The 27103-nt window shown below is 44.1% G+C and overlaps 1 protein-coding gene across 3 annotated transcripts in view; it reads left to right on the top strand.

Moving 5' to 3' along the window:
* The window catches only part of SUFU (SUFU negative regulator of hedgehog signaling), a 95580-nt gene that overhangs the window by 37021 nt on the left and 31456 nt on the right, over positions 1 to 27103 (top strand). For all 3 annotated transcript variants that reach the window (XM_056351449.1, XM_056351450.1, XM_056351451.1), the window contains exons 4-6: positions 17315 to 17457; positions 20526 to 20611; positions 22664 to 22736. In XM_056351449.1, the coding sequence (XP_056207424.1) occupies positions 17315 to 17457; positions 20526 to 20611; positions 22664 to 22736 (302 nt within the window). The remainder of the gene's footprint in view (positions 1 to 17314; positions 17458 to 20525; positions 20612 to 22663; positions 22737 to 27103) is intronic.

The raw sequence follows: 27103 nt of genomic DNA, 5'->3' as shown, positions 1-27103 counted from the left end.
TCAAACTATTCTTCATGGATATTTGTGAGGAAGAGTTGATCCTTCCCTTAGGTAAGGGCGGCATAGGAGCCTTCGTAGTCTCCTTTGCATTATAAATATGTCTTGACTGACTAGGTGTCCTCTTCAGGTCTTCTAAACATAATTTTCTGTGGTTCCATAAATACGTAGTTTATCATTTTTCATAGTCTCCTGATTATGAATGCACTAAAAGATATTTAAATGTGAATTTGAAGTCTCAGCTAATTTAAAAGTTGAGTTTTAATATTTAACCGTTGTCTAATCAGTAGTAGGAAGCTGTTTTTGTCTTGGGGACTGCAAAACAATGTGTACAAGTGAAGGAAGTAAGCAGGCAAGACGCAGATGATTACTTCAGGAGAAACTTACTTATATGAATTATTCCTTAGAAAATTTATTATACTTTTGAAAAGTGTATTGGACAGAACTAATTCCAGCAGGTACATGATGAGTTAGTTATACATGTTGATAACGTGTCAAAATGATGACCAAATTAGCTATAGCTGATTTGTTGTGTTGGGGTGTTTTTCTCCCTACAAACACCTCTCTTGGCACGTCTGCCCCATCTGCACTGTCATGGTGAAGGATTCCCTTTTCAGAGGATAAGATATGAAATATCTTCTTTTGTCCTTTAGTTATTTCTGTGAAACCTGCAGGAACTTAGTATTAGTGAACTTCCGTCCTCTGTCATGATTCAAGTCCATGGGCCAATTTCCCAAAGTTACTGGAAGGGAGGATGGTTCTGACTGATGTGTGCAAGTGTCCAAGGCAGCAGAGCTACACAAGCCTTCAGCAGCCAGGCTGAAAAGCAAGCCCAAAGGTATGTCTAGCCTGCCTTAGTTATTTCTGACCTGTCATGCGTTTTCTCAGGTAGAAATTACTGGCCTAACAGCTTGTCTGTAGTTTGAGGAAGCATGTACACTGTTCCTGCCTATGTGCACGTTTGCCCAGTGCATCAGTTTGGGGCCATTATGCCAACTCTGCATGCTGCAGTTTCCCCCTTTTTTAAACAGAAGTGATTACAGGAGTTGTAAGGACTGCAAGTATAGATGCACTCTTCTTATTCAGCAGTTTTGATCTGATTCAAGTTAGTCTGAGCCACAGAGGCACTTTGCATTTGACAGGCAGTATAACTTTTACACTGAAAATAAATGGGACTCAGTGGGATTAAGTGGTTTGACTGGGGTTACAGACCTGTAGCCATTAAGCCAGCAGATACCTTGACACCTGCTGCCCTGACATAACCACTATGCCTCATCTTCGGATCTTCTGAAGTCCAGAAAGCTTCAGTGTTGTAGCCTCAGTGACTCTTTCCTTGCCAACATGTTCTCAAACATTCTCGACACAGGCCAATTTCTGTGGGTAAAAAGGAAAAAAAACCTAAACCAAAAAAAGAAAAACAAAAACCCAAACCAAACTCCTTGCTTCCCTGAATACAAATGAGGCTTGTGTAGCTTGTTTGTAAAACAGTGTTTATTTTTTCCCAGTAGGATGACTAAAGCCAAATAAAATCTCCCAGTAATTCATATATGTATTTCCCTAACTGTGCCTTTTTTTTTTCTTTTTTTTTCAACCCCAGTCTGATTTATTGTTCTTTTCTGGTTGCTATGGCTCTGTAAAATACATATATTTTTTCTATCATCTGTTTGTAATATTGACCAGTTTCCAGTGTAGAGCTGGCCCTGGCTCCTCTGTAGTATTCCAGGATTTTAGATTAAAAATAGGGGGGATTAACTGTGTTTTTTAGCTCCACAAAGAAATATAAATCAACATTGACTTCATTTCAACAGAACCTGTTATGTAGTGAACTCTGCTGTGCAAACACTGAAACTGTAGCATAGTAAATTGCTGTAGGTGAACAGGACTCAACCAAGCACGGAGGCTGCATGCCTTTATTCTGCAAAGGGGTATGGAAACATTAAGTCACTGGTTCCAATTTAACCCCAGTTTGTCAGGGCCAAAAGCTCTCATCATCTGATAGTTATTCAGTGGTCCATGAGAAATTGGTTGGGTTTTAGCCTAATTCCTTTTAGACATTTCCCATAAAACAAGATGTTCTGTGAGCAGCAGCACAGATCAGGCCTGGTCCTTTACGTCTTTGTGTGCTAGCCCCTCTATGTCCCACACCACCACATCTCCCCATACTGCTGCCTATGAGCTCACCTCCCCAATATTTCCCATCCCCCCCTCCCCATCTCCCAAGCCAGCCTTGTGACATCTAGCTTCCAGCTGAGATGTGCGTGCTATGGCTGGTACCAAAAGACATGCTGGCTGATAAAACAAACCATTTGCTTGTGTGCAGAGTGGTTGGCTGACGTGCTGGGCACAACAGGCAGCTCTTGAGCTCGTGCTTCAGTCTCCAACCTGTTGCTGGCTTCCCCTGGAGCTGGCTGAGGGCTCTGAAGTTGTTGGGAAGGGAATTACCAAATGCAACTCTTGTAAATTGTCCTGATAGGCATTGCAGCAAAGTGCTGGTTGCAGATGGACCTGGCACTTTTTACTCTCCCCTGTAGATCGCAAATAAAGCTTATGCAGCACTACTAGTAATCCGGAGAGAAGCATCTGTCTGCAAAGCTGTCGATCAGACAGGCAACACTGAAGAGACCTCATGGAAAATGTTTTTGTCTGCAGAAAGGATGACTCTAAGAGGAGGCATTTTATAGGCACATAAATGCATCTTCTCTTGAAATACTGTCCCAGGGTTATGCAGAGAAAATACTGAAGCTGGGACCAGATTTACTCTTACAGTCTTGATGCTGTTGCTGCTGGGGATGCTCAAGGGTTGGAATTTGCTTGCTGGCACTGTTTCATCACCCTGCCCTGCCCAAAGCTGGATGCCTGTTGTGTGTCCTGCCAGATGAGGCTCATCCTGCTATAGCAGTTCTGTTCACTTTGTCTGCATGTGCCTCATGTATGAGGCAGTGCCAGTTGCAGGAAACTCAGCACAAGAGACGACAGCTTGCCTTATGCCACCTCAGCCTGTGCATGCAGTTAAAACCCACACTGACCTGATCATGCATCTGAGCTCTTGGAGGAGAGACATTAGCATTGCAATGTGGCTTTATGTGTTTTTTTTTTTTTCTTTGAGTATGCTTGAAGGATGGGGCAGCTAGACACCTATCCACTTTCCTGACATAACAACTTTCAGGCAAGCCTCAAGAAGCCTTCTTGCTGTTTAGTCTTTGGCATCAAACTTTTCTCTCTAATCTGTTTTGTTTTTTTCTGTGACTGTTCTGGGTTTGGCCCAGCAGAACTCATTGAAAGATGTTATTATAGCTGCTCTTTTCCCCCTCTCAAAGAAAGTGTAAACTTCCAGTGCCTGCTTTTAATGTTAAGGCGGTCTTGCTAACCCCTAGCAGGGGTCTGTCTTTAGGGAATAAGCATAGCAATACTGACAGTCTGCAACATCCAGGCTTTTTGGTGGAGGGAGCCTTTCACTAGGAAAGGATGGGGGGAGGACAGGTCTTGGCACTGGTGACACTGAGACTTGTGCATAGGTCAGTGTGCAGAAGTGCTTCTGGGTTCCCTAGATGAAATTAATGTACTTCCTCCCTGCACACTTGCAAAGCTTGATAATATTTGTCTGTATGACTGTAATTTTTGGGACCTTCAGAGTCCAGTGGTTTTAGTTGCACTTGTGAGGCAGGAAAGCACACCCAGCTCCATTTTGCTTCTGCATGTCAAGGCACAGGCTTGCCAGTTGTTAGAGAGGAACTTTGCAGTGACCCTGGCCATAGCTGAGGCTTCCTAGGCTGTGAAGTAGTATGCACCTTGTGGCCCGTCCTACCTTGCTCAGAGTGGCTTCAAGTATGGGCAGTAAACCAGCTGAGGGCATAGAGCAGAAATACAGCTGTGGATGCTACTAAGTGTTGTTATGTCACCACATGGGTGGTGCACCCCTATTGCCCTCCTTCCTTGCAGCATAAATGGAGTTGCGTGACCTTAGATTTTGGCTGATTAAATTCACTTCACTTCTCCTTCTGTCTAGAACAGGCAGGATGTTGCCCCTTTGCAATACTGGAGGCACCCCAGTGCCAGGCTCAGTCCTGCTCTTTGCCTTGGAGTATTGTCACTTCCTCAGCTGCTGATTGGACAAGCTGGCAGTTATTTAGCTCTTACTGGTTTTGGTGGGTAGCATTTCCCTGGCCTTTGTTTGGGACTTGCTAGGACATTGTGCCACACCAGAGAATCTCTTCTTCACAACATTCATTTTGCTGCAATGATAGAAAATCCCCTGCAACCCTCTAGCCAGGTTTAAAAAGCACTGGATGTGTTTTCAGGAACTTGAGAGGAGGGGACCAGCATCACTGCTGTGTGACATTGCCTTTGTTTTCTCAGCACTGGTGGTGTGAACCTGGACTGGACATGAGGCTCCTCCAAGCTTCCTCCTAGTCTGCAGTTCAGCAGTAGGAAAGCATGACTGGGAACCCAGGACAAGGACACCTGTATTCTCATTGGACTTGGAGGATGAAGAGTCTATGGCTTACATTGTCAGCGAACTAGCTATATAGCAAAACCTAAAACCTTTTCTTCTCTTCCTCCCTAACCTCACAGAGTTTGGGCTTTTTGTCTCTTCTGCAGTTTGCCTGGACTCCTGGGTCAGGCTGGGTACTTCCTGTGCCTTGCTGTGGAAGCCACTATTGTCTCTCTGACTTCTAGGCTCTCAGCTGAGAATAGGTCTCTGACCTTCTCCAGCCCTGAAGCGTAGGTTGATACTAAGGCATGGAAAGACTTTGTGCCAGGAGCAGAGGCACAGAAAGTCTTTGTTCATTATAAGAGACTTTGTTGAAATAGAAGGAAAGCTGTCTTCCCCAGACTACTTTACAGATTGCATAGTATTTCTAGGCAGTAAGTGGGGGATCTCAGCACTGCCTGAAAGAGAAGGTTTGTTTTTAGCTGCTACTGCAATTTAGATAAAGTAGGTTTAGGCCCAGTTTGAGTTGGCTAGATTTCAACTGGTCCTGTCCCTTTTAATTCTGTCAACTCATGTCCTGTTCCTACCTGGGAACTGAACTTGGCTCATTGCTTTTCAGCTGTTCAGTACAGTTCATTCAGTTGGTTTATTTTAAAAAAGTAAAAGAAGAAAAAAATAATTAAAAAAAAAAAGGGGTGTGTGTGTGGAAGATCCATCTTCTGTCTGTGCTTTGATGCCCTGAGGCTGTTCCCAAATGTCAGGGATGGACAGAACAGCAACACTTGTAAATCTGATAGGCAATTGCTTTTATAAACGCACAAGTTGTTTTAGCCCTCGTACTGCATGTGGGCTGCCACTGGGAGAGGAAGGAAAGAAACAGGCATGGAGACCCAGAGGAAACTGATGCATCTCTGTGCAAGGCTGCTGCAACAGTCAAAGTGGTAGGACAGCCAGCCAGCTCCATACCCTGGGATGCTTGGATGCTGGCCCCTAGCAGGTATTTGTCCTGAGTGGCCACTATTCAAGATCAGAACTGATCTTGCTAATGTTTTCTGCCCAAAGCGGAGGGGAGCTAACACTCTGCAGGAATCCTCTCCATCCTACCCAGAGCCTCCCTGCTTCAGGAGCGTGAGGAGGAGCCAGCAGGCTGGGGACCAGCAGGCCTTGTTAAGAGCAGCGTTTGACTCCTGGGATAGGATGCGGGGGACAAGCTGCATATGGTCAGCCCAGCCTCGGACAAAGACTCTGTCCCCTGTACTGAAGGAAGAATGCAAGACAAAGCAAACCGCTCAGGGAAGGCAGAAAACTCCCCCTCCTGCTGGTGTGAGGTCCTTTGGCATGTTATATGCGAGGTCTTTGTCCCACCGAGCCTTTCCTGGGAAACGGAAGCAGCCGCTTTAATAGTTAAAAGCTTCAGCACAGAACAGAGTTGCCTCCTCCTATCGAGGAGCTGAAAGCCACGACACAGAGGGATTGTTCTGCACTTGCAGGAGCATCCTCTCTCACTGCCTGTGTGCAATTGTTTAGGATGCATAGAGAAGAGTTGGAAGGTTACACGTAGTGAGTAGCCTTGTGAAAAGGACTGTTTTTTCCCTTGACAGCTGCCAAGTGTATTTTAGATGAAACTGCAGGAGTGGACTGAGCTGGAAGTTGGGTTCACTGTTACATATCTACCTTCTTACACTTTCTATTGAAGATCTGTGCAGCTAGTGGTGCTCAAACTGTGCTTTCTGACTAACCCATTCTGCCTGCAAGAGTGGCAGTAAGTGGAGCTCATTACAGACCATCTTCTGACAGCCTCAGATGCAAAGATCCTTTGCAGCAGCCTGCTCAGCCAGGAGGCAGCAAATGGGCACAGCAGGGGAAGTGTTTTGTTCTTGGTGGGGAAGAGAAACTGGGAGAGTATATTGAAAGGCTGCAGGCAGCCCAGAGCCTATGGAAAGTGGAATCCTGCTTTTTGGTTTAAAATCAGGGGCTTAAAGGAATCATCTCAGAACACTTTGGATGGTGTTTCAAATGGTGCTCCATAAACAGGCTGGCCATTTTGCATTTGAACCATAAATGTAGCTCTTGGACTGTTTGTGTGTTTCTCTTGCACGTAGAGCTTAATGCCTAACTAGTATTTTACACAAATATGTGTGAATACGAAGTTCCTCTGTTTCCTGCCCTTCGGCCTCCTGCTTTGCCAAAGTAAAACAAAAGTTTGGCCTGTGCAAACTTTAAATTCCTGAAAAATTAAAGGAAAATAATCAACCACTGAGAAAAATGTGACAGTGCTCCCTCAAAGACCCCTGACCTTCCTGTCCTTTATAAGCCCCAAAACTAATGCCTAGGTAACTAGAACACTTTTCTGAAGAGATTATGGAGTGATAACTCCATAGGTATTTTCTCTCAGGCCGTGTGCCCATTCTTGAATAGTTTTTGCTCAAAGGGACACTTTAGTGCAGTCTAGCAGTCTGTCAGATGTCTATGCTGTGAAGGCTATTAAAAGAAGTTGTACGTGTCATCTTTGGGTCCTTCAGAGGAGGATATTGTCTTCACTTCCCTTTCAGGCTTCTTGAAAGCTCTTCAACAGAAGCGTCTCATAGATAGGTATCTAGGGGAAGATCACAAGTGGCTGTACCGTCTTATGGTGCTCCTGTGTCCATCTAAGCATCCGTCTGACTCTGGCTTGCACGTGTGCAAGTATGTAGGAGGTCCAACAACAAGAAAAAAGTTTTTCTCTCCTGCTGCCGTTCTTTTCCGTCACTTAGGACATCACAAGGTTGCTAAATGCTGTGGGCACAGGTCTTTTTTCTAGTTGCATCCAGCTGGGAAACATTCAGGTAAATGTAAAACATTCTGGTTTTCACGTGCCATAACACAGGATAGGGTTTTTAAATGGAAGGCAAGTATCTCTTCAGATTGGTCACGTGGGACCACATAATCTGTAAATAAACTGTCATTAAATACCTATTTTGAGCTGAGTCCTTATCTGACAGGAGATCCTGCTGTATAGCATCCTTTCTCAATCTTGGGCCTCCACCCCATCCTGAGGCTATTTGGTTTCTGAAACTATTGAAGACATACCATCCTTTGAAAGGGGAGCTGTAAAACATGTCTTGTTCAGGTGAAGGATGCAGAAACTTGGTGGCAGTGTAGCTGGACAGAAGTGGAAGGGTCTCTTGCCTTTCCTGGAACTCAGGGTTTGGCAAGTGCATCACTCCTGCTGCCTTGTGGTTGCTGGGCTGGGGGATGAAGAGGGCAAGGGCAACATTGTCTTACTTGCCCATTGGAGGAGGCAAAAGCAGCCCAGCCCTGCAGCACCCAAGGGTGATGGGTCTGAGTGTAGAGGAGCAAGAGCTTGGAGCAGGAGAGTTTTGTGGGGCTGTGGAGGAGCAACTCACATCTGTGTTTATTTTCTTTCTCCATCATATTCAGCAATGCCAGGTAAGTCCTTTCATGCTGCTGTGCCTTCCTCCAGCCTTCACTCCCTGTGGAAGGGAGCCATGCAGATACATTTGTAGATATGTGAGAACTGTGTTGTTGCAAGAGCAAGGCGGGAGATGCATCCTGCCCCGGGCAGCTCTGGATGCCGAGGGGATGCCAAACACAATAGATGGGCCAGCTCCTGACTCTGCCTGCTGACTCTGAGGGCTGGAGAAGGCTGTAAGGAGCAGATGTGGAGGAGCTGAATGAAGTGGGAAGGAGAGGAAGCGTGGGAGGAGGTGGCTGGAGGAGCAGGCTGTATGGAGTCAGGGAGAGGACAGGGGGCCCACTGCTCGCAGAGGGTGGGAGCGTGCCCTGGGCACGGGAGTCACTCGCTGGGAGCCTGCGTGAGAAATTCTCGGAGGCTGCAGTCATGGAAATTATATACGTGTGTAGAGATGGGCAGAGAGAAGGAGCAAGCCAGACGTGTGGATGTGTAATGGATGGAAAGAAATGTCCTGGAAAACAGAAGAGGTAGAGGAGCCTGAGAACCAAACTGATTATTGTATGATTGCATTTTAGCATTTGTTTTTTGTCCAAAATATTACACTCTGCAATGTCACATAAGGCATCCGGGTGCCTGGGATCTACTTTGTGATAAGAAAAGCAGCATTTGCAATTCCCATCAGTGGAAGCTGCAGTACAGTGAGACACATTTTCCACAGTCCCACTGCCAGTAGGGGTGAGTGACAGCTCTGAGCAGGGCACGGAGGAGTGAGGAATCGAGTTGGCTTGTTGCTGATGCACCGTGGGAAGGCATGGGAGGCCTTTCATCAGGCTTTCAGTCTAGGGGACTTCAATGATCAAATAAGTTTATATATGCTTGCATAAGTTAATGGGGATCTTTTGTGAGGCTCATTAATTTTCCAGACTTAACACCCTGGAGCTGTGCAATAATCAACTTTGTATTTTCAACCTGCTGATTGATTTTTTAAAAAAAAATCTGCATCGTGCTACTGCTTTCGCAACTGTCTTTATACCTCAGAGGTCAAACAGTCCTTACAGTACTGATAAACTGTGTTTTCTACATAGTTGTTTGTTTTTTCAGAAAGAACCTTTTGCCTAGGCCCCTAGTTTCTAAAAACCCAATTTGAATCCCTGCAGTGGAGCTATTGTTTAATTGTACTCCAGGGATTTAATTCATCCTGAGGCATCTTGTCTGTGTTGCATGTCTGCAGCAGGCAGCAGCACCCTGTGAATTTGCACCTTGTTCGAATGCCCAGACTGGGGCAGTTCCTGTTTCCCAGATGGGAGACTGAGGAGCAGCAAAACTGAACTGAAAAAGAAAAACAGGGAGGAAAGACTTTTTTCTAATGGTAGTGCAAATCTGTCATGGCTTGGATTTTACTGACTTTATATTCTTAAAGCACGTTCAGCTTGACTTGAAAATGAAATTATAAACTAACTGCCAGCGGGCCCCACAGATTATATCACCATTGGTTTTCCCCTTTACCAATCCATGTGTGCAGTTCTTTGTAGATTAGGAAACTAAGCAGACAGACTGAATTTAGCATTAATTTGATTATCCTGAGATTATCTTAAATTTAATGTGGCTGGCAAATGAGCCTGAGCAAAGTATTTTTCTTTACACTCTGTTTTTTAGAATTCACGTCTATATAATGAGTTGCAATAACAGTATTACTTTGAGACTTTTAGACGTGATTTTCATATTTTGCTTTTGCATCAATTTATTATAGCTATGTATTTGTATGCATGCTTATATCTGTTACTGAGCTAGTTAGAAATATATTAAGTAGCTCCGGTGAAAAATATAGCTAATATTCAGAGTTGGACTCTGCATCTGCCCTAGTTTCTCTCAATTCTAGCCGTTCAGTCTGCAAAAGGGTACTGAAAACCAGCATCAAAGCTTATTTGTGACAGATTGCCAGATTACCTTTTTTTAACAAAGCCAGACTGAATATTAAAAGTGTTGGACAAAATACATTTATATAATAAATTATACAGACCATGCGTGGTGTAATAGCAATGCAGTAAATTACATTGTTTCTGTAAGTATCGGATAAGCTGCATTCAATTTAAATGTCTGGCTGCATCACTGTCATGCTGGTCAGGAACTCACTGGGGGCCTTTTTAACATTCCTGCTCCCATAAGTCATGGAGTCAAAATCCTTCTTTGCTTTGCCCTCAAATACAGAATCTCTGAGTTATGTGGGCTGACATCTGTGACTCGCTGCCTGCAGTTTACCTGAGGTCTCACAGTCTTAACACAAAATGCAGGTTTGTACCCCTTAGAGCAGTGAGTTTTCAAGCACCTGAGTGATGAGGTTAATGTAGGTCTGGCTTGTGTGAGGGATGTGGTCATCTTGTTTGCATGCCAGCATCCCCAGTGCCACACACTTTTGCAAATTTGTTGAACTTATTTTTTTAGACCAAGCTAGCAGAGACGTGCCAAGTGTGCTAGAAGAAACGTGCCAAGCATGCTAGCATAGCTAGGCAACAGTACTGGCTCAAGAGGGTGATCCAGGTAGCCACTGCTTTCTCTGGGGGACAAGCAGGATTGTTTCTTTCAGCATCAACTTGCACATATCCCAAAATAGAGCGACCTTGTAATGATGTTCTGGCTTTCTGCAGAAACAAGAGAGGAACACAGAAACTTGGTTTTGAAGGATATGAGTGCAGCAGAGTAGCTGTTTTCCCAAACCCAAGCACGCTTAGTAGTTAATGCACTTAGTAGGAGAAGCCCACTCTGTGCAGTATCAGCTCATAACCTGTAACCCACTGTCCAGATGGATTTATCTGGCTGGCTAGTCAGAACAGTTTAACCTCTCTGTTGCAGATTTTAGCTGGTATTCCGAGGGCTCTTAGAAGAGATACAGAGGAATGGTCAGCTACAAATCTATTCCTCCAATTTGAAAATCTAGATAAAGAATTGCATGGTGTGACCACGTCAGAAGGGAGGAGTTTCTGGCCTTTGGATGGACCAGGTTGATGTAGTCTGAACTGCCCCAGAGCCAGACTCAGTCTGGGGACTGACTGTATGCCAGGCCATGTATGGACAAGAGATAGATTTCAAGTTCCCTTGCTGTCTCCTTGCTGATGGAATAGCATCAGCAACTTGTTTTCCTCCATACAGTCCCCTATGCATGTGTCAGAGAAGATATTTGACTCCCAGATGCCTGAAGAGCTATTTCCCATCTGCTCTGGGTGCAGGATAGCAAGCTCACTGGAGATGTAACCTGACCCAGATTCAGCCTGGAGCCACCTTTTGGATGGAGCTCTCTTAGCTCCTAGTAGGTGTCTCTGTTTGCTTGTCCTTTTCAAGTTACTCGCAGTGGCTAGCCAGGGGAGTAAGGGCTCTTAGCAGGATCCCATACATATGAAACTGGCAAGTTTAAAAAAGAAATTGAAAATACACTGGGAAGTATGTGTGTTTCTCTGTAGAGCTGGGCAACACCTCTTGAGCCTAGGTTGCATGCATTACACTGTTTATAAAACGTCTTGAGGGCAAGAATATGACTTGGTTTTATTTCTGTAGGCATTAGCAGTATTTAGTTAAATTAAATGGGGGGGGGGGGGAGGAGGAAATGCATTCCAAGAAAATACATGAGCAATGTCACACAAAGAAAATTTACTAGTCTATAGTGGAATGGTTCCCTCCCAGTCATTTCCCCAGTTCTCATTATAGAACAGTTGGATAGTAAAGTTAGGAGAGATTGCACAGCTGAGTTGCAACTGCGTGAAGGAACCTAACCTGCTTTATGTGGGCTGTGAAAGAAAATGGATAATAACATTTTAAAGACTTCAAAATATGGGGAGTTTAACAGAGTGGTCTGGTCTAACTGTCTTATAGATGCTGCTTTTGCATAATAGGATGGTACGTAAGCTGGTCTGTGGGAAATTTAGAGACTTCTCTTTTTTGTAGAGCTAGAGAGAGGCTTCAGATTTGCTATTATAAATTATGAAATAGAACTGTAAGTCTGAAATACAATGTTCTAATGTTTTCCTCCTTCTTTTGAAATCAGTACCTCCCTATGAAGCAGTTTTATTTCATAGAATCAGCATTCCCTAACAGAAAGGAAAAAAAGAGTTTTTGCTAAAACACAAACTTGCAGAAAAAGAACCAGTTTCAAACCTGTGAGGAGGGGTCCCCTTGCTGTGTTAGGTTTAAGTCCTGTTAGTGTCCCAAGCAGGAAGGGTGCAAGTGTCCAACAGGTTACTCCAAGCAGGCCTGTGTATTTACAACACATCCAGTGCACCCATGGTAGCTACTGAAGGATATGTATTTATCCTTAGGCAGGTCGGGTAGCTTAGCTCTTCCTTCCATGGAGGGAACATGTAACCACCCAAGGTTTACTAAAAGGCAGAAGTATTCAACAGCATTGTCAATCAGCTTGTATGCAGTAAATCAGAGTCTTACTTTACTCCTGCAGGTTTGCTGATTTATCCATACACTAAAAGAATTTGGATTTAATTTTTTAACATACTTTATTTCAGTTCCTTTGCTGTCTGATTCCTCCTGTTGATGGCTAGATCATTTCTGTACCTTGCCATCTGTCCTGTGGGTTTGGCAGTTCCCTGGTGAGGTCCTGGTAACTTTTTCTGATGACTGTCATTTTTGCTGTGCTCACCTAAGGAAACAAAGCTTATGCAATCATGCTGTTCTCGTGCCTAGAAGACTGACTGTGCTACCCTTATGGTGTTTGAACCTGTTGGCCAGTGTCAAACAGACTTAACAGAGTGGTGGGGCTCTTGGAGAGACATGGTTTTTGAAGGATTGTAAAAATGACCAGGTGAGTAAAAATGCTGAGTGTGCCCCTTGTGGCGGTGAAAAGTCACATTGATGTGTCACATTGACCTTAGACACAAGTGAACCTAGGTGGGGTCCTCCTGTGCATGCCATAGCTGCAGTAAAAGCTTTAGTGAGAGCTCCTTCCTCCTTAAGCAATGAGGAGTCCATTCACAATGTGCACACTCACAAGGAAGAGAGCACCCATAGAAGTCTTCTCCAAACTTACTCCTGAGCATGGAAACCTGAGCTGGTTTGACACTTGGTAGTTGTTACGAATACATCAAACTCCTCCTATTATATAACATTATTTCCATGGACATTTCACATCTCTTGTTGACTTTGCTATGGAGTAGGGTAAAAAGTTCAAAGGGGCAGAAGTGTTTGCAGCAGCAGATCACACGTGAGTCCTGGTATTTGCTGCTCCCAAACTGATTGCTGCCGTCTTATTATGGTAGAGAAGGTGCTTGTCCAGTAGAAGCCCATGATTTTTCACAGCTACTGCTGAAAACCATCTCACCTTTTCCTGGATGCAAATGCATTTTGTCTTCTTAAGAAATACAGTGCAAAAGGACTTCTGTAACATCTGTTGTGTTTCAAAACCAGTAAGAAAACTTTGCAACAATGTGCTAATAGGCCCATCATTACAGCTAGTCAAAAGGGTTGTCAGCAGAGCTTGTTGGGAGTGAAAAGTGTTAGATCAATAGTTGCTGTTAGTGGGCTTGGTTAGAGGCAGAGGCTGTTCCCAAATCTGTGAGGGCCCAGGACAGCATCAGTGTTGTGATGTGATCTTTGCAGAACCAGCTTTGTTGCTGATGCTGTAAACTTAGTGGTTTACTAAACAGATAATTTGCGAAGGAATGTTCTGTGCTTATCTGAAAGAGGAGTCATGTTTTGGCCTAAACTGAGAAATTGTTTTGGGATTCTTGTAACAGTGAGTCCTGTCAGACTGGGCCAGTGCTCCATGGACGTAAACATCTTCCTGTAATCTTTTATTTTTACATAAAATATTTCTTCTACATGTTTGTTTATTCCTATTTTCATGTCTGTATTTTCAAGTATTTAATATATAAGTTTTATTTCATCTATTTCATATACAGCTTCCAGTTTTGAGCTTAAGTCTCTCATTTGATTTCTGCAGTAGGCATCACAATGTGTACTGAGAGGTATGGCTATAAATTTGTGAATTGTTGACACCCCCATATCGGCATCATTATCACTGAAGGTCCTAGTCCCATCCTTGGTTCCTAGCAGTGCAAAACAGAGATCTCAGGACTTAGTGTGAAGATGACAGGCTGCTTCTCCAGTTAGTCCACATGGTATGGAAGATACAGAGGTGTATTTTGGGGAAGAAAGAGCTGTCTTTAGGCATATCTGACTGAAGTGTGTTGCTCCTTGGAAGGTGTTTGTGCTCCTTGTGTACGAGGTGAGTGCATGTGCCCTGTGCCTGCTCATCTCTTGGTTTTATGGAAATACATCTGTACATGTAGGAAATAGTAGCACATCGTACATGTTTGTGGATGAAAGGCAGGTTGTACAAAGTGTGTTATTGACAGCACTGCATATGGTAGAAAGGTGCAGAAATCACAGGAGACTTCTCACATCCATCTGTGCTGTGATGATTTTGAGGATTTATCTGGATGTTTTATGTTCTAATTCAAGATTTGTAAAAGCCACAAATCTATAAATTTACTTTAGAGGAACCAGTTATGAAAACTTTAGGATTTTCTGGCTAAAGCATTGTTTAAAACTTAAATGCTTAGAAAGATTTTGATTTTCTTGTTTTGTAAATATAAGTGTGAAAGGTGGGAAGAGAGGGTGGTGGTTCCTGTTTCCAGCATGAGGCAAGAGAAAGTGGTTTAGTCCTTTGTTTCTGTAATTTCTCAGCTTCTGTGGCTACAAGTCTGGCAATTCAAGCTGTCCCCAGTGCTGCAATGGTCTTTCTACAAGAGCTGATCTTACATTCCACATAGACTACAATGCAGCAAGCAAAAAGCTGAGTTCCAGGCGGTAATTCAGAATTTCTTGCACTCTTACAGGTTTTAATTCAGCTTCATTTTATTTCAGGAAAAAATGTTGTGATTTGAGTGTGAATTTTTGTGGTGTTCGTGCACGTGCAAAGGAGAGGGAGATTTTCTAAGTGTTCAGTGTTCACATGGACAAAAACAGGTGGGTTTCCAGCAGAGACATTTGCATTTGAAAACCTGCTCTGAAACTGGCTGGGCTTTCCCAGGAGAAGCAGCACCAGCAGTAAAACGCAGGGATCGATCAGCATAGAATTGTGTGAGCATTTGATGGGCAAAATGTTGTGGTATAAAGACAGGGCCCAAGAATAAGCTCTTTGTGGCTTTGTTTAATTCCTGAAAACTGTGACTGAAAGGCTTTTATCATTTAAAGAAAAAATTGATCAGCCACATTTTGCCTAACCTGGAAAATACCACAAGTTCCTTCACAACATTCTAAGTGCTGTTCATTTAATCCAGTTTTAATACTTAAAAAAAAAAAAAGTTTTTTATTTCTTTCTGCTTCTCTTTCCCCAACTCTAAACGTAAAGGAATATCTGAACCACTCCTTTTAGTTGCAGAACTGAAAGCGTGTAATTTAGTGTACGTAACGATAAACTCTTTCAAGCAATTTGCATTTGCTGTTGTCTTTCTTTCCTAATTTTAACTAAGGAAAACATTCCCTTACTTATCACAACACTTCTGTTACATGCCTCCTTTTTTGGACCAAGTTCCTTATGGTATTCGGAGTTTATTTTAATTCTTAATCAAATGAGCTGTCCAAAAAATCCATCTGAAAGAAACATATACAATGAATATTCAAACACACGCCAATGGGGACACCTGGTGGAGAAACGACGAGTTGCCCAGGACGCCCTGCATTAATCCCATAGACGGGTGAGCATGAGTTAGCTCCTCAGTGAGGTGACTGAGAGTATTTTTAACCAACTGCGAGATTAAGCAACTGGAAGATAACTCTCATTAGTTTACCTGCCTGCCACTGATGGCTCCCCTGAAGCATCCTGCAGTTGCTGCTGGACAAGAGTACGTGCACATGGTTGTGCTGGTGCTGATGCACAGTGAGTGGCGTGCAAGGACCTGATTCCTCAGTGTCTGTTTTTTAATGTGACTGGGGACAAAGCTGCAATTACTGGCAAGTGTGGTTTCTCTCTTGCTGCTGCAGAAGCTGCCTGTTCAATAATTCTCAGATAAGCCCTATAGATAGTCATTTAAGAGGTGTCCTATGACGTGGATTTGGAAGGTGATGTGGTAAGGTTAGGTGAAGATATATCCAGGACCACATATGGTCATAGCTGCGGGGCACAGGAGAGCAGTCCTCTGAATTTGAGCCTGCCCTGTGTCACATGAGATGCTCCAGTCTCAACAGGTAGCAACTCAAGTAACCACTAATATTTTCTGGTCTGGAGTGGAAGGTCCTAGTCGTCCTCCGGTGGACAAGGCCTTCCTTCCCACCCTCCTGAAACCGTGACCTTGGGAGAGACCATGGTGAATACAGCAGCCCAGGCTGCCTTCATCAGGGAGAAGGGGTACTGTGCTTGCCACTGACTTTGGAAGCAGGCCAGCAGTACTTGGTTCATCCCTGGGACCCTACACCTATGTCAGAAGGCAGAATAGGGATTCTGGGCTGGTTATTTATATGTGCTATAAAAGCTCTACCTGGACTGGGACAAGCACAAGACCAGAGGACAAGGCAGTCAGCTAGGCAGTGTTATTGCACGCATGCTGTAGGAGCTGTGTGCAAATGAAGCATGCGTTAATTGGTGTAAAAATGGTCATGGTTGTTTTACTTTTAGCTCACTCAGAAAGCAAGCATTAGCCTCTCCTGTGATGGGGCAGCAACAAACAGATGAGTTCCGGTGTGCTTTCTGGCACGCACCAGCTGTGGAACATGGGATTATCCGTGGGGTTTGTCTTTCTAAGTAAGAGAGGAGGAAAAGAAACGAATACTTACAGTTGTGAAGAAGGAAGGGTAATTTCTGGCTCTTTGTTTTGATGCAGTCTATTCTGACATGGAGTGATATTTATAGCCTACTGGTTTTCTCATTGTTTGGGAAAGAAGAAACATAATAATTATAATTCTGCACCAGAGCCACCAGGTAACTGGGAGAGAAAGTGACTTTGACTTAGACCATGACAAGTTGGACAGCGGACTGGATTTTTATTAGATATACTAGACTATTATTTGTGTTTAATTCACATTTCAGAATCTTTTTCTCTGTGGCAAATCAGAGCTGCATTAGGTATGAATTGCTGTCCCATAGGCATCCAGTATGGCCTGTTGGCTCTCTGTGCCTTCTCACAAAACAAGACTAGTAGTAAATGAGACACAAGCTAATTTTATTTGTTGTTATTCCTGTGTTGGAATTAATATCAAAGCAGGACATAATTTTTTGCCACAGGACTCCAGTGTGGGCAATTTTTAAGTCAGAATTGAGATGGCTCAATGAGATTCCTTTCCTGCTTCAGGGGCTTCCGCTGCCTTGGAGACTCAGCAGAGCTGGCTGGAGGCAGTCACTGTGAATAGCCTCAAGTGACTGTTTTGGTCCAGACCAGAGGTCCCTGCCTGACAGCGGTCAGGAGCAGATGGTAACAGAATATTCTAGCAGACTTTATGGACTAAATATTTCTTGCTTCTCTTCCTTGCAGAAAACACCTTCTGCAGCGGTGACCATGTATCGTGGCACAGCCCTTTGGACAACAGTGAATCTAGAATCCAGCATATGTTACTGACAGAAGACCCTCAGATGCAGCCAGTGCAGACTCCTTTTGGGGTTGTTACTTTTCTACAGGTATGACCCAGCAATGGTGGCTCTGACTGTCACTTCCTGGGCACGGAATGTGGCTAACATTACATTTCATTTAGCTTTGCTAAGTCAGGTACTTATTATCCTGTCTTCCGCCTTTCTTCCTTATTTCATTGCCATGGATCTCATCTTTGAGTTGTTACTCTGGAGGTATTCAGTAAGCATTTTACGAGGATTGAGCAGTGACGCCCTCAGTTCTCAAGATAGAGGTCTATCTGATGGGGAGAAGGTTTACACCCCAAAACAGACCTGGAGTTGAATATTACATTACTGCTCTGAAATTTCAAATATGAACATAGGGGAAGCAGCTGAGAGAAACACTTTTGAAAGGTAATGTAAAGCTAAATTCAAATTAATTCTGTGGCAGTATTGGTAAGTAATCCACTGGTTTGAGTTCCAGGAAAAAAAGAGTTTGGAGCAGGACTCGGAGTTGCTTTAGCATTATTTAATGGCAGAAATGTAGCTTGCAGCATTGACTCAGAGATTCTTTAGAGGCTAAGTGAGTTTTCCTGCACTGACCTACTGGTTAAGAAAGGTTGAGGTTTGGTTTGCAAAAGAAATATTTTTTAAAATCCCTTGCAATTTAACCCTACTGTTCAGTGAAGGGAGCTTCCTTAGCCAAACAGCTTTACTTGCTTTCCCAAAGCCGCCCTCCTCAGTAATGTCTCTTAGACATGGGCTGCTTTGGATATATTTAAATTTCATGTGGAGTTAATAACCTTAGTGGAAGAGCTGGCATAGTTTATGCCAACTGCTGATTTCTCCCTGCTCCGTGGAAAAGCTTCCATCCTGTGGGAAAATGCAAGTGTCTGTATTTTACAATTTAAGCTTCAAGTTGCTTCCATTTGTCCTTGGCTGTAGTTGCAACATTAAGAGGAAGCTCCATTACCACAGACCTGTATAAGGCAACAGCTGTGCAAGAGCAAAGGCTTTCCTGAATTTTCTGAGGTGCCTAAAAGTCTGGTTCTACCAATAAAAAAAGAGATGGGTGTGGGATTAATCAGTGAAAGGTGAGTTGTAGGACCTGGAAGGGGAGACAGAGAGCCAAGCTAAGCTAGGTGATTCCTGGCTGACTCCCCAGTTAGTGCTGCATTAGTCCATGTCTCTTCTGTGCCAAGCTGATCTGGTTTAAAAGACAGTCAACTTTTTACATGCTGAGGCTTTTGGCCTCTAATCTTTCACAACACAGACGACTGACTTGTTTTTCCCCTTTGTTTGATGCTTGTTGTTATGGATTTATTTTGACCCTTGAGGATAAATGATTGCAAAAAGAAAAGCATGAACACAAAATATGATTTCCTGTTTAGAGTCTTGCTGTTTGTTTGTAATTAGTGAGTGAAGGCCCAGGGAGGGGTGTCCTGAAGCGAGGGTAATTCTGGCTGTTCATGGAGGAAGCCTGGGACATGGGTGGGGATGAAGTGCATCTCCAAGGGCTGGGTCCTGAGAAAATGAGCTCTGCAAGGGGCAGGGGAGGCAGGGTGTGCAGAGCTGGGTATGCGCTGATGTTGGTTATTTTCCATGCAGATCTCTATCAGTGCAGGTATGTGCTTGCGGCAAAGGCACATGCTGCACTTCTGCTTGCTGCTCTTCAGCACTTAGTTTTCAGGTTTCCTCTTTTCTGATAAAACATCAGTTGGACAGATGTCCTGGTTTTGGCTGGGATACAGTTAATTTTCTTCCTAGTAGCTGGTACAGTGCTGTGTCTTGGATTTAGTGTGAGAATATTGTTGATAACACACTGATGTTTTAGTTCTTAAGTAGTGCTTACTTTTAAGTCAAGGACTTTTCTTTGCTAGTGAGCAGGTGCACAAGAAGTTGGGAGGGGACACAGCCAGGACAGCTGACCCAAACTAGCCAAAGGGATATTCCATACCATAGAACATCACGCTCAGTACATCTGCTGGGGGGAGTTGGCAAGGAGGGGCTGATCACTGGGCATTGGTCAGCAGGTGGTGAGCAATTACATTGTGAATCACTTGTTTTTTCTTGGGCTTTATTACTTTCTCTCTCTGTCGTTTTCATCATTATTGTTATTATTATCTTTTACTTCCATTATTTAACTGTTCTTATCTCAACCCATGGGTTTTACCTTTTTCTCGTCATCCAGCAGGGAGTGGGGAGTGAGCGAGTGGCTGCATAGTACTTTGTTGCTGGCTGGGGTTAAACCACAACAGATTTTGACCAAAAATTCAGTGTCATTGTAAAAGGTTTATTTAGAGTATCGAGGAAGAAAATAGAAGGCCATGGCTAAAATAATTTTTCATGCCAAAGAGTGAATCATTGTGCTCCAAGGCACAAACCAGTGGTTGATGGATCAGAAAGAAACTGCCTTCCTCTATCAGCTGGAGGGGTGTTTCACCCCTTCATTAGAAGGAGCTGATCTCAGCTGCTGTGAGACAGACATCTGGTATTGCTCAGTGGGGCAGCTCCTATCCTGAAAAGCAAACACCTCCTGCCTTATACAGGAAGGCAAAAGTCTGCAGTTGCCTGCAGTGATGAGTGGATTATGCCATGCATAAGCAGCTTTACTTTATGGTGCCAGGTGAGATGTAACCAGTCAGCAAACTGAGTTGGTCAAGGATTTATGAGCACCAAAGCACTCCCTTGTGGCAGCGAGTCCCTTGCCTGACTGAAATTGCGGGTGCAATATTGCATTTGCTCCTAGCAGTTGGCTAACAGAGCAATCTTTTACATGTGCTTAGACCCTAACTTGTCCTGTCTTGTGCGGACTAGATTGAAAGTGAGAACAAACTAGTGGATTGTCAGTAAACCCTCATTTGTCACCATGCCCTCCTCATAGTTAGTTCACACATGCTGTGCAAGATTAAATGTTACATGACTAGGGAACTTCATGTGGTAAGTGTAGAGAGAAAGCATAAGGAATTGCAGAATCTCTGTTGTCTCATACTCAATTTGTCCCCATTCATCTAGTTAGTTTAAAGAAATTATGCTTTGTATCTGTACTGTTTGATCCAGCACTGCATGGTACATTTTCTGTACAGTTCTTGCACGGTTCTCATCCAGTTTAGTTTCTCTGTTTTCATTTATTTCAGATTGTTGGGGTTTGCACTGAGGAACTACATGCAGCTCAGCAGTGGAATGGGCAAGGGATCTTGGAACTGCTTCGAACTGTCCCAGTGTAAGTGCTCATATAGCCCATATAGGGGAGCATTCCCATAGAGAACAATTCAATTGTTTATTTTTATTAACAGTCTTTGACTTGTTGATGGAATTTATTTAATCCTATGCTGTAGCAAGAGATGGGAATTCATTACAAATCTGTTCTCATGCACAGACATTTAGATGGCAAATTAATGCATGTGGAAGTCCACATGTTCAGAGTGAAAGAGCATGAGATCTAGACAGCTTGATTTCCTTCCTCTTATGCCTGTAGTCTTTTCTCATTGGTTCTTCTGAGAGAGCTGGGATAACTGTTACCGGTGTCCTCTCTCTGTAGTTGAAAAGAAAGGAAGGGAGAGGCTCTGACAGTACCTAGCAAAGCTTGGGTGCTCTCTGAAAATGATAACATCACTATCAGGCTGGCCCCGCTCTTGGTGGGCCAGTTTGCAACAGGAGTGTTCATGCAAGTGAAGTTCTTTGTTCTTGCTCCCATGGCAAAACAAAGATGTCATTGGGTGAAGGAGGAGATGGGGTTTAAACGTTAAATGGTATATTGATGCTTTATTTGCCATCAAGCTGCAGCTAAACTTTTTTCTCTTATGTTTAGTGCAAGTTATTGCAGTGTGATTGTAGCTCAGAAGATTATTATTTTTTTAAAACAAAATGGTTCTGAGTATGTGTTCCCTGGGCACAGTAGTACACTCTCTAGTGTCACAGTGGCCTTTAATTGATTGATTATTTGGAAGAACCTTTGCTGCTGGACTTCCTAAACTTGAACTTTTCCCTTTTAGGCACAAGTGCAGATAATTCATGTGAATGCCCTAGAGTGAGTGAATTTGTCCAGCTGCAAGCTTTGTTTCTGGGACCCCAGTAAACACTGCCTGCAGCTCCCTTGGCTACTCTTAAGTCAATACAGATACAACACCCAATCCTTAGTCTGTTCTTGGGTTTTGGCTTTTGTGCTGTGGTACAAGCACCTTTCCAAGGATAAAATGAAACCCAAACGTACCTGATTTGAAGGCAAAGCTGCAAACTACTAAGCCGGTGATATGGAGTCAGAGTCAAAGTCATTTGCATCCCAGTGAGAAACTGAAGCAGGTCACACCTCTGCCGTTAATAATTAACAGCTTCCAAAGTGATGTGAAAAAAGAGTGGCTAGCGATGCATCTGAAAAACTGTAAAATATTAACTTTTATTGCTCCCAATACACAGGCTTTAGGAGACTGTAACCCAGACAAGGCCAGAGGGAGGAGGCTTTTGACTGCAATAACAAAGTATCTTGTGGAAAAATAAGAACATTTTAATGGCAATTCCAAAATACTTCAATTTTTACTTCAAATGAAAAGCAGCATCTAAGGCTGACTTTTGCAGTCTGCCTGCAGTGTGACCCAAAGTCAAGTCTCCAAGTAGTTCATCTTCACAGTAATCTGTTTTCTGTCACCTTTGTTGGGAAACATCTTGACCATTCTGACTTCTATTGCTAATGAAAACAAAGATTTCCTTGAACTATCTGAGTATTTGGCTATTAAGGACCAACTGGACAAAACATCTGTTGTGAGAATATTTATCAGGGCAATAAGCTTTTTATGGTACTGAACACGACTTCAGATTTCAGCAGAAAGTGCAGTCCCATTGGGACCCTGCACATCTTTAGATGTGTAATAGAGGTATAAGTCTTGACCCCATACCTTGCCCATCTTTCTTAGGCCTAGGCTACACTGGACTGCTCAGTCCCAGCTCAGTTACCTTTAAGATTAAAACCCAGTTCAGTCTTGTATGAAGTGGGTCCGCACAGGGGATGATAGTCTGTGTCCATCCTGACTGCTTTGCAAGACCTGCTGGTGCCAGACACTAGGCAGGTAACAGCTGGGTCATGGAGGGGCTTTCATTATGTATTTGGGAAATGAAAAGGAGAAATGCATGCTATGGGATGTGCACACAACACAGAGGGCCTTCTAGGCTTGTTTTAAACTCTTGTGCTTTCTTCCAGTAAAAGCCCACTCTGAGGATTCTGTTGGGGGGAGCACTAGCTAAAGTGCTTGTTTGGTTCATTACCTTTCTTTCTTTGTAGAGCTGGAGGCCCCTGGTTGATAACAGATATGCGAAGAGGAGAGACAATATTCGAGATTGACCCACATCTGCAAGTATGCCTTCAGTTTATAAAATGTCATGTCTTTTATAGTAGCCAGAGAGAATCAGTTTAATGGTATAAACCAGTTCTATTTTCTGTGAAGTTGCTGAGATCTCCTCAACATTTGCCGTAATCCTGGAAAACTCTTAGAGATTCCCTTTGCCCTCTCAGAAGTTGTTCAAGAATGCACGTGTCCGTCCCCAGGTGGATGGCAGCTATAGGAAGTTAGAGAAGGGAGACCAGGAAAACAGAATCTCACATGTGAGACAAATTGACAAGATTTGAAATGCATATTTTAGAAAGGAGGAAAATAGAAGATAAAAGAACATAGAACAGTACAAGATTTAGAGATCAGGAAATTCCTCCTTTGTTTTATATGCAAACATAAGGAGATATAACTTGCAGAAAACTCAAAACCAATTAACTAGTATCTTTTTCACAGCAAATGTGACAGTGTAGCTCACTCCTGTAGGATGTCACTTGAGGCCAAGTAGTGAGTGTGGTCTGAGAAATAATAGGAAGTCAAAAGTATCTCATGCAATTATTAATAATCCATGCAGGAAGATATATTAAATCTTCTTGTTCAGAGTTCAGATTAAATTCTGAAGTTTAAAGATCACAATAGGACTTTTATGGGGAGGGGTTACTGTCCCCTGGGCTACTGCTGATCTGTGCGTTTGGGAGACAGTTCTCCATCCCTTCAGCAGAGTTATGGTACTAGAGTACGTGGTTGCCAGGCAAATCCAGTGTGGTGCTGACCTAGTTGCAGTGAATCACTGAGTATTTGCCTTTAACAGAGAAGTTATGGCTTAGCCTGGTAGGGCACGTGCATGTGTGCACGTTTTGTACAAGCTATTGCATTTGCTTATGGTCTGTGTGTCTGCATCTGATTACCCTCAGTTGCCTTACAGCATCTTTTATTTTGAAAGCTTAAGAACAAACCCAAATTCTACTTTTACTGTTTTTAAGGATGTGTTCATCTGAAATAACTGCAGTCTGAGAGAGAGACACACACACACACAAAATGTTCCACAAATGTCCCACAATGTGGGAACTAATACAACGGCAAGTCCTATGAAGTTTTTAGGCTCTTCAAAATTTTGCCCTCTCCCCTCCTGGAGGTGTTTCTGTTCAGCACACTGGTGATTCCTAATGACAACAGAGTTTTCAATTTACTGTAAATGAAAAGTAGCTCAGCTTACTGGAATCTGAGTCAGCCAAGGCAAGTTAAGGCAAATAAAAGAGTACCTCTGCCTCACCAGTGTGTCCTGCCACAGAAAGCTGCTGTGTCTGTGGTCTTTCCAGACTTTCTCACATTGAAGACATTTCTGTTTCTGTTCTCTCCTGCCCTTGCAGCAGTGCGTATGCGCAGGGGGTGTGTGTGTGTGTGTACCTCCTTCCTGCTCTGCTGCCGCAGCCCCTGGGGATTCACAGGGCAAAACCTGCTGCGGTGCTGAGTCCCGCAAAGAGCCTTTGCCGAGTGCAGCGAGCTAGGCTGTGCTGGGCTGGGCTCAGCCATCTCATGCGCCTCCTGCTCTGCTTAGTGGCAAAAGGATCAAGTGTCATTCGCTTGGCATTTTCTTGGTGGTGGTTCAGGGTGTGTGAGAGCTGTGAGGCAGCAGTGGAAGATAGGTGGAGGGAGCAGGCAGAGAAAATGGATGACTTTCCTGGGAGCAGGCAAGCACGTTGCCTGTCTGGGAAGCGGGCAGAGCTTGTTTTGAGCTGCATTGTCTCTTGTGGGAATTGGTTGAGGCCTAAGCCCAGCCCTGGCAGCAGCAGCTGTACTTTCTGTTCGGAGTTGCTGAGAATGTCTCCCAACTAAGATGTCATCCCAGGATGTCGGCAATTAACACTGTGGCAATGCTGGCTGTTTTCTGTTCAGCCAGGCTTCCCTGTAGGCCATTCAGATTTCCCTGGCAGCACTGTCAAACAATCCCTGTTGGTCCCCAGCTCTATGCTGATTCTCAGTGCTTTGCTTCTGTTTTAGCAGATATCTCAAAAGAGAATAAAGCTGATTTGAATTTCCTGAGTTGTGGTTGCTGCTCTGTGGGTCACGCTGCAGTGCTCTGGCGTGTTTAGAAAGGGATCAATGACTTATAAGAGCCTCAGAGCATCCCTCCCACATGCTGTGAGGAAAATGGGACAGAAACATCCTTTCTTTGAGGAAGGAAAAAACTGAACCTCCTTTGCCCTGGGCTCCTCCAACCTCCTGCTCAGGCTGCCCTTTCAAGGGAGGAAGAACAACAGCCCCTCAGCCCAGGCACATCTTTGCTGGCTAAAGATGGGGTGAAGCTGTGCATTGTCCCAGCAGAAAGTCTGCACTGGTTAGATTTTTGTTGGGTTTTTGCCCCCCCTTCAGCATCAATACTTGCAAATGTTATAAAACAGGCATGTAAATTAGGCTGCCTTAGGCCAGCTCGTTTCCATCAGCCCCCCTTGATCTCCAAGGGAGTCAACAGAGCAGCACTTCTTCCCCTGAGGAAGTGCTTTGCAAACCAGCTGAGATGCAGATGATGAGTCCCTCTCCCCCTCCCCAAGGCTCTGTGCACTGTCCAGAGGCCCTGACTGTGCCTGTGAGCAGGGGCCCTGGCTGCACGGATGGAGAAGCACATCCCGCCAGACCCTCTGCCCTCTGGACTCTTCTCCCAGCTCAAGGGCAAGTTTGGTGGCTCTCCCATGCCAGTGAAAAATAACTCTGCTGACGAGCTATGCCTCCCCATGCCAGCTTATTTGGGTCCTCACAGAGCGCCACGGAGGGCTCCCAAAGGAGACACGTGCTAAATCTCTCTTAGAGCATTGTTTGCATATGTAGGATCGGATGTATTTTTATTTCTTTTTCCACAACTCCTATTTCTGGGTGAAACAACTAATTTTATGTTTAGGATATAACAAAAGAAAATCCCAGCAGATTTATTATTGCTCAGATTTTCCCATTACGTTTTCATAGAAGCCAGTTTCCCCTGATGACAAAGATCCCAACGAGGAGCAGCCTTTCAGGGGGAGAGGCAGAAGGAAGGCAGTCTCTTGAATGCTTAAATCCAAGTCAGGACTGCTCTGGTCCTGCCCCCAGCCACAAGCTCTCTGCTGTTGGGACAAACAGCCAGTTTAGGGAGGTGATCCAGCTGAAAAAAAAAATAAAAGGAGTTGGCTCGAGGGAAGGGGTAGGAGCACATGGAAGAGGGTGGAACTACAACCACTGCAAATTACATCAATTTAAAACTGCTGTGCAACCACACCCTGAGTGCTTGTGCTTATCTTTGAGCTGCCCAAATCCTCTCTTGAATGGTCACAAGAACGGGCAATACTCTTTCTAGGGCACAGCATGCACAGCTGGGCAAGGAGAGGAATGTATGTGGGGTTTAGCTTAGAAAATGCTGCTTAGGGAACGGATTTTGCACAGCACTGGATGCTCCCACTGTCTCTTGACTCCAGTGGCAAGGTCAAACTGGAGGGTAGTAATAATGAGCAGAGAGAGATGCTCCTGTTGTGCGTAACACAGCTCTGCTCTTCCCTCAAATCTTCAAAGTTTCTTTTCCCGCAAGCGGTGGGACTTACCACCTATTTTGACGTGACCCAGATGTATGCATGAGATGGAGATCTTGCTGGTGCCACTGAGCGGTACCAGAAGTGACACCCCTTCAGAAGAGGGGAAAACGAACCTGGTTGCTTTGGTGCCAGGGAAGAGGTGCCAGCAGGAAGAGCAGCCCTTCCTTGGTGTACTTAGTCCTGAGTCTGTTCAGCTCAACATCACCCCCTTGTGGGACATAGGTGAAAATTCAGACTACTGCCAGTTACCCGGGCGGGTAGGTGTCCTGTGGGAGTTTCGGCTGTAGCAGGGCAGTCTTGTTGGTGACACATGCACGTGTCCTTGAGAAAATGCATGGTGTCTGAGAGCATCCAGCTACTTGTGGTTGATGTGTAACACCTTCTGAGACCCAAACGGTGGTTACATGCTTGGAAAGTCCAACTTGCAAGGGACGGAGTTTGTGTATTTTGCTGATAAAGCTATGCAAAATCTTTGACATTGTGAACAGGCTTGTGTCTCCTTGCATGTTTGTCCTTCACTGAACACCCCAGCACACTGAAAAGCAGCGGCTGGCTGGCCAGTTTGCAAATTATGAACTCTGGTGAATGAGTCTCTCTGTGAGCTGTTTTCGTTGTGGGACTCCTTGGTAAGCTTGCAAAGAGAACTTAAGTTTAGTTATTGAGAGATTTTTTTATCATCGACGTAGAATAGGTAGACTGCCAAGCTGTGCTTCTTGCAAGAGTGTATAATGTAGTGTCATAAATACTTAGAATTGATGTAAATTGGAGCTAACGCTGAAAGAACCCTTCATACCCTAGACCATTGATTTCCACCTTTCTCGTTCCCTGCTTTGT

This window comes from Falco biarmicus, chromosome 9, assembly GCF_023638135.1.
Source record: "Falco biarmicus isolate bFalBia1 chromosome 9, bFalBia1.pri, whole genome shotgun sequence".
Taxonomy (NCBI): domain Eukaryota; kingdom Metazoa; phylum Chordata; class Aves; order Falconiformes; family Falconidae; genus Falco; species Falco biarmicus.
The sequence above is the reverse complement of the archived record's forward strand: the minus strand, read 5'-3'. Positions and strand labels throughout refer to the sequence as shown.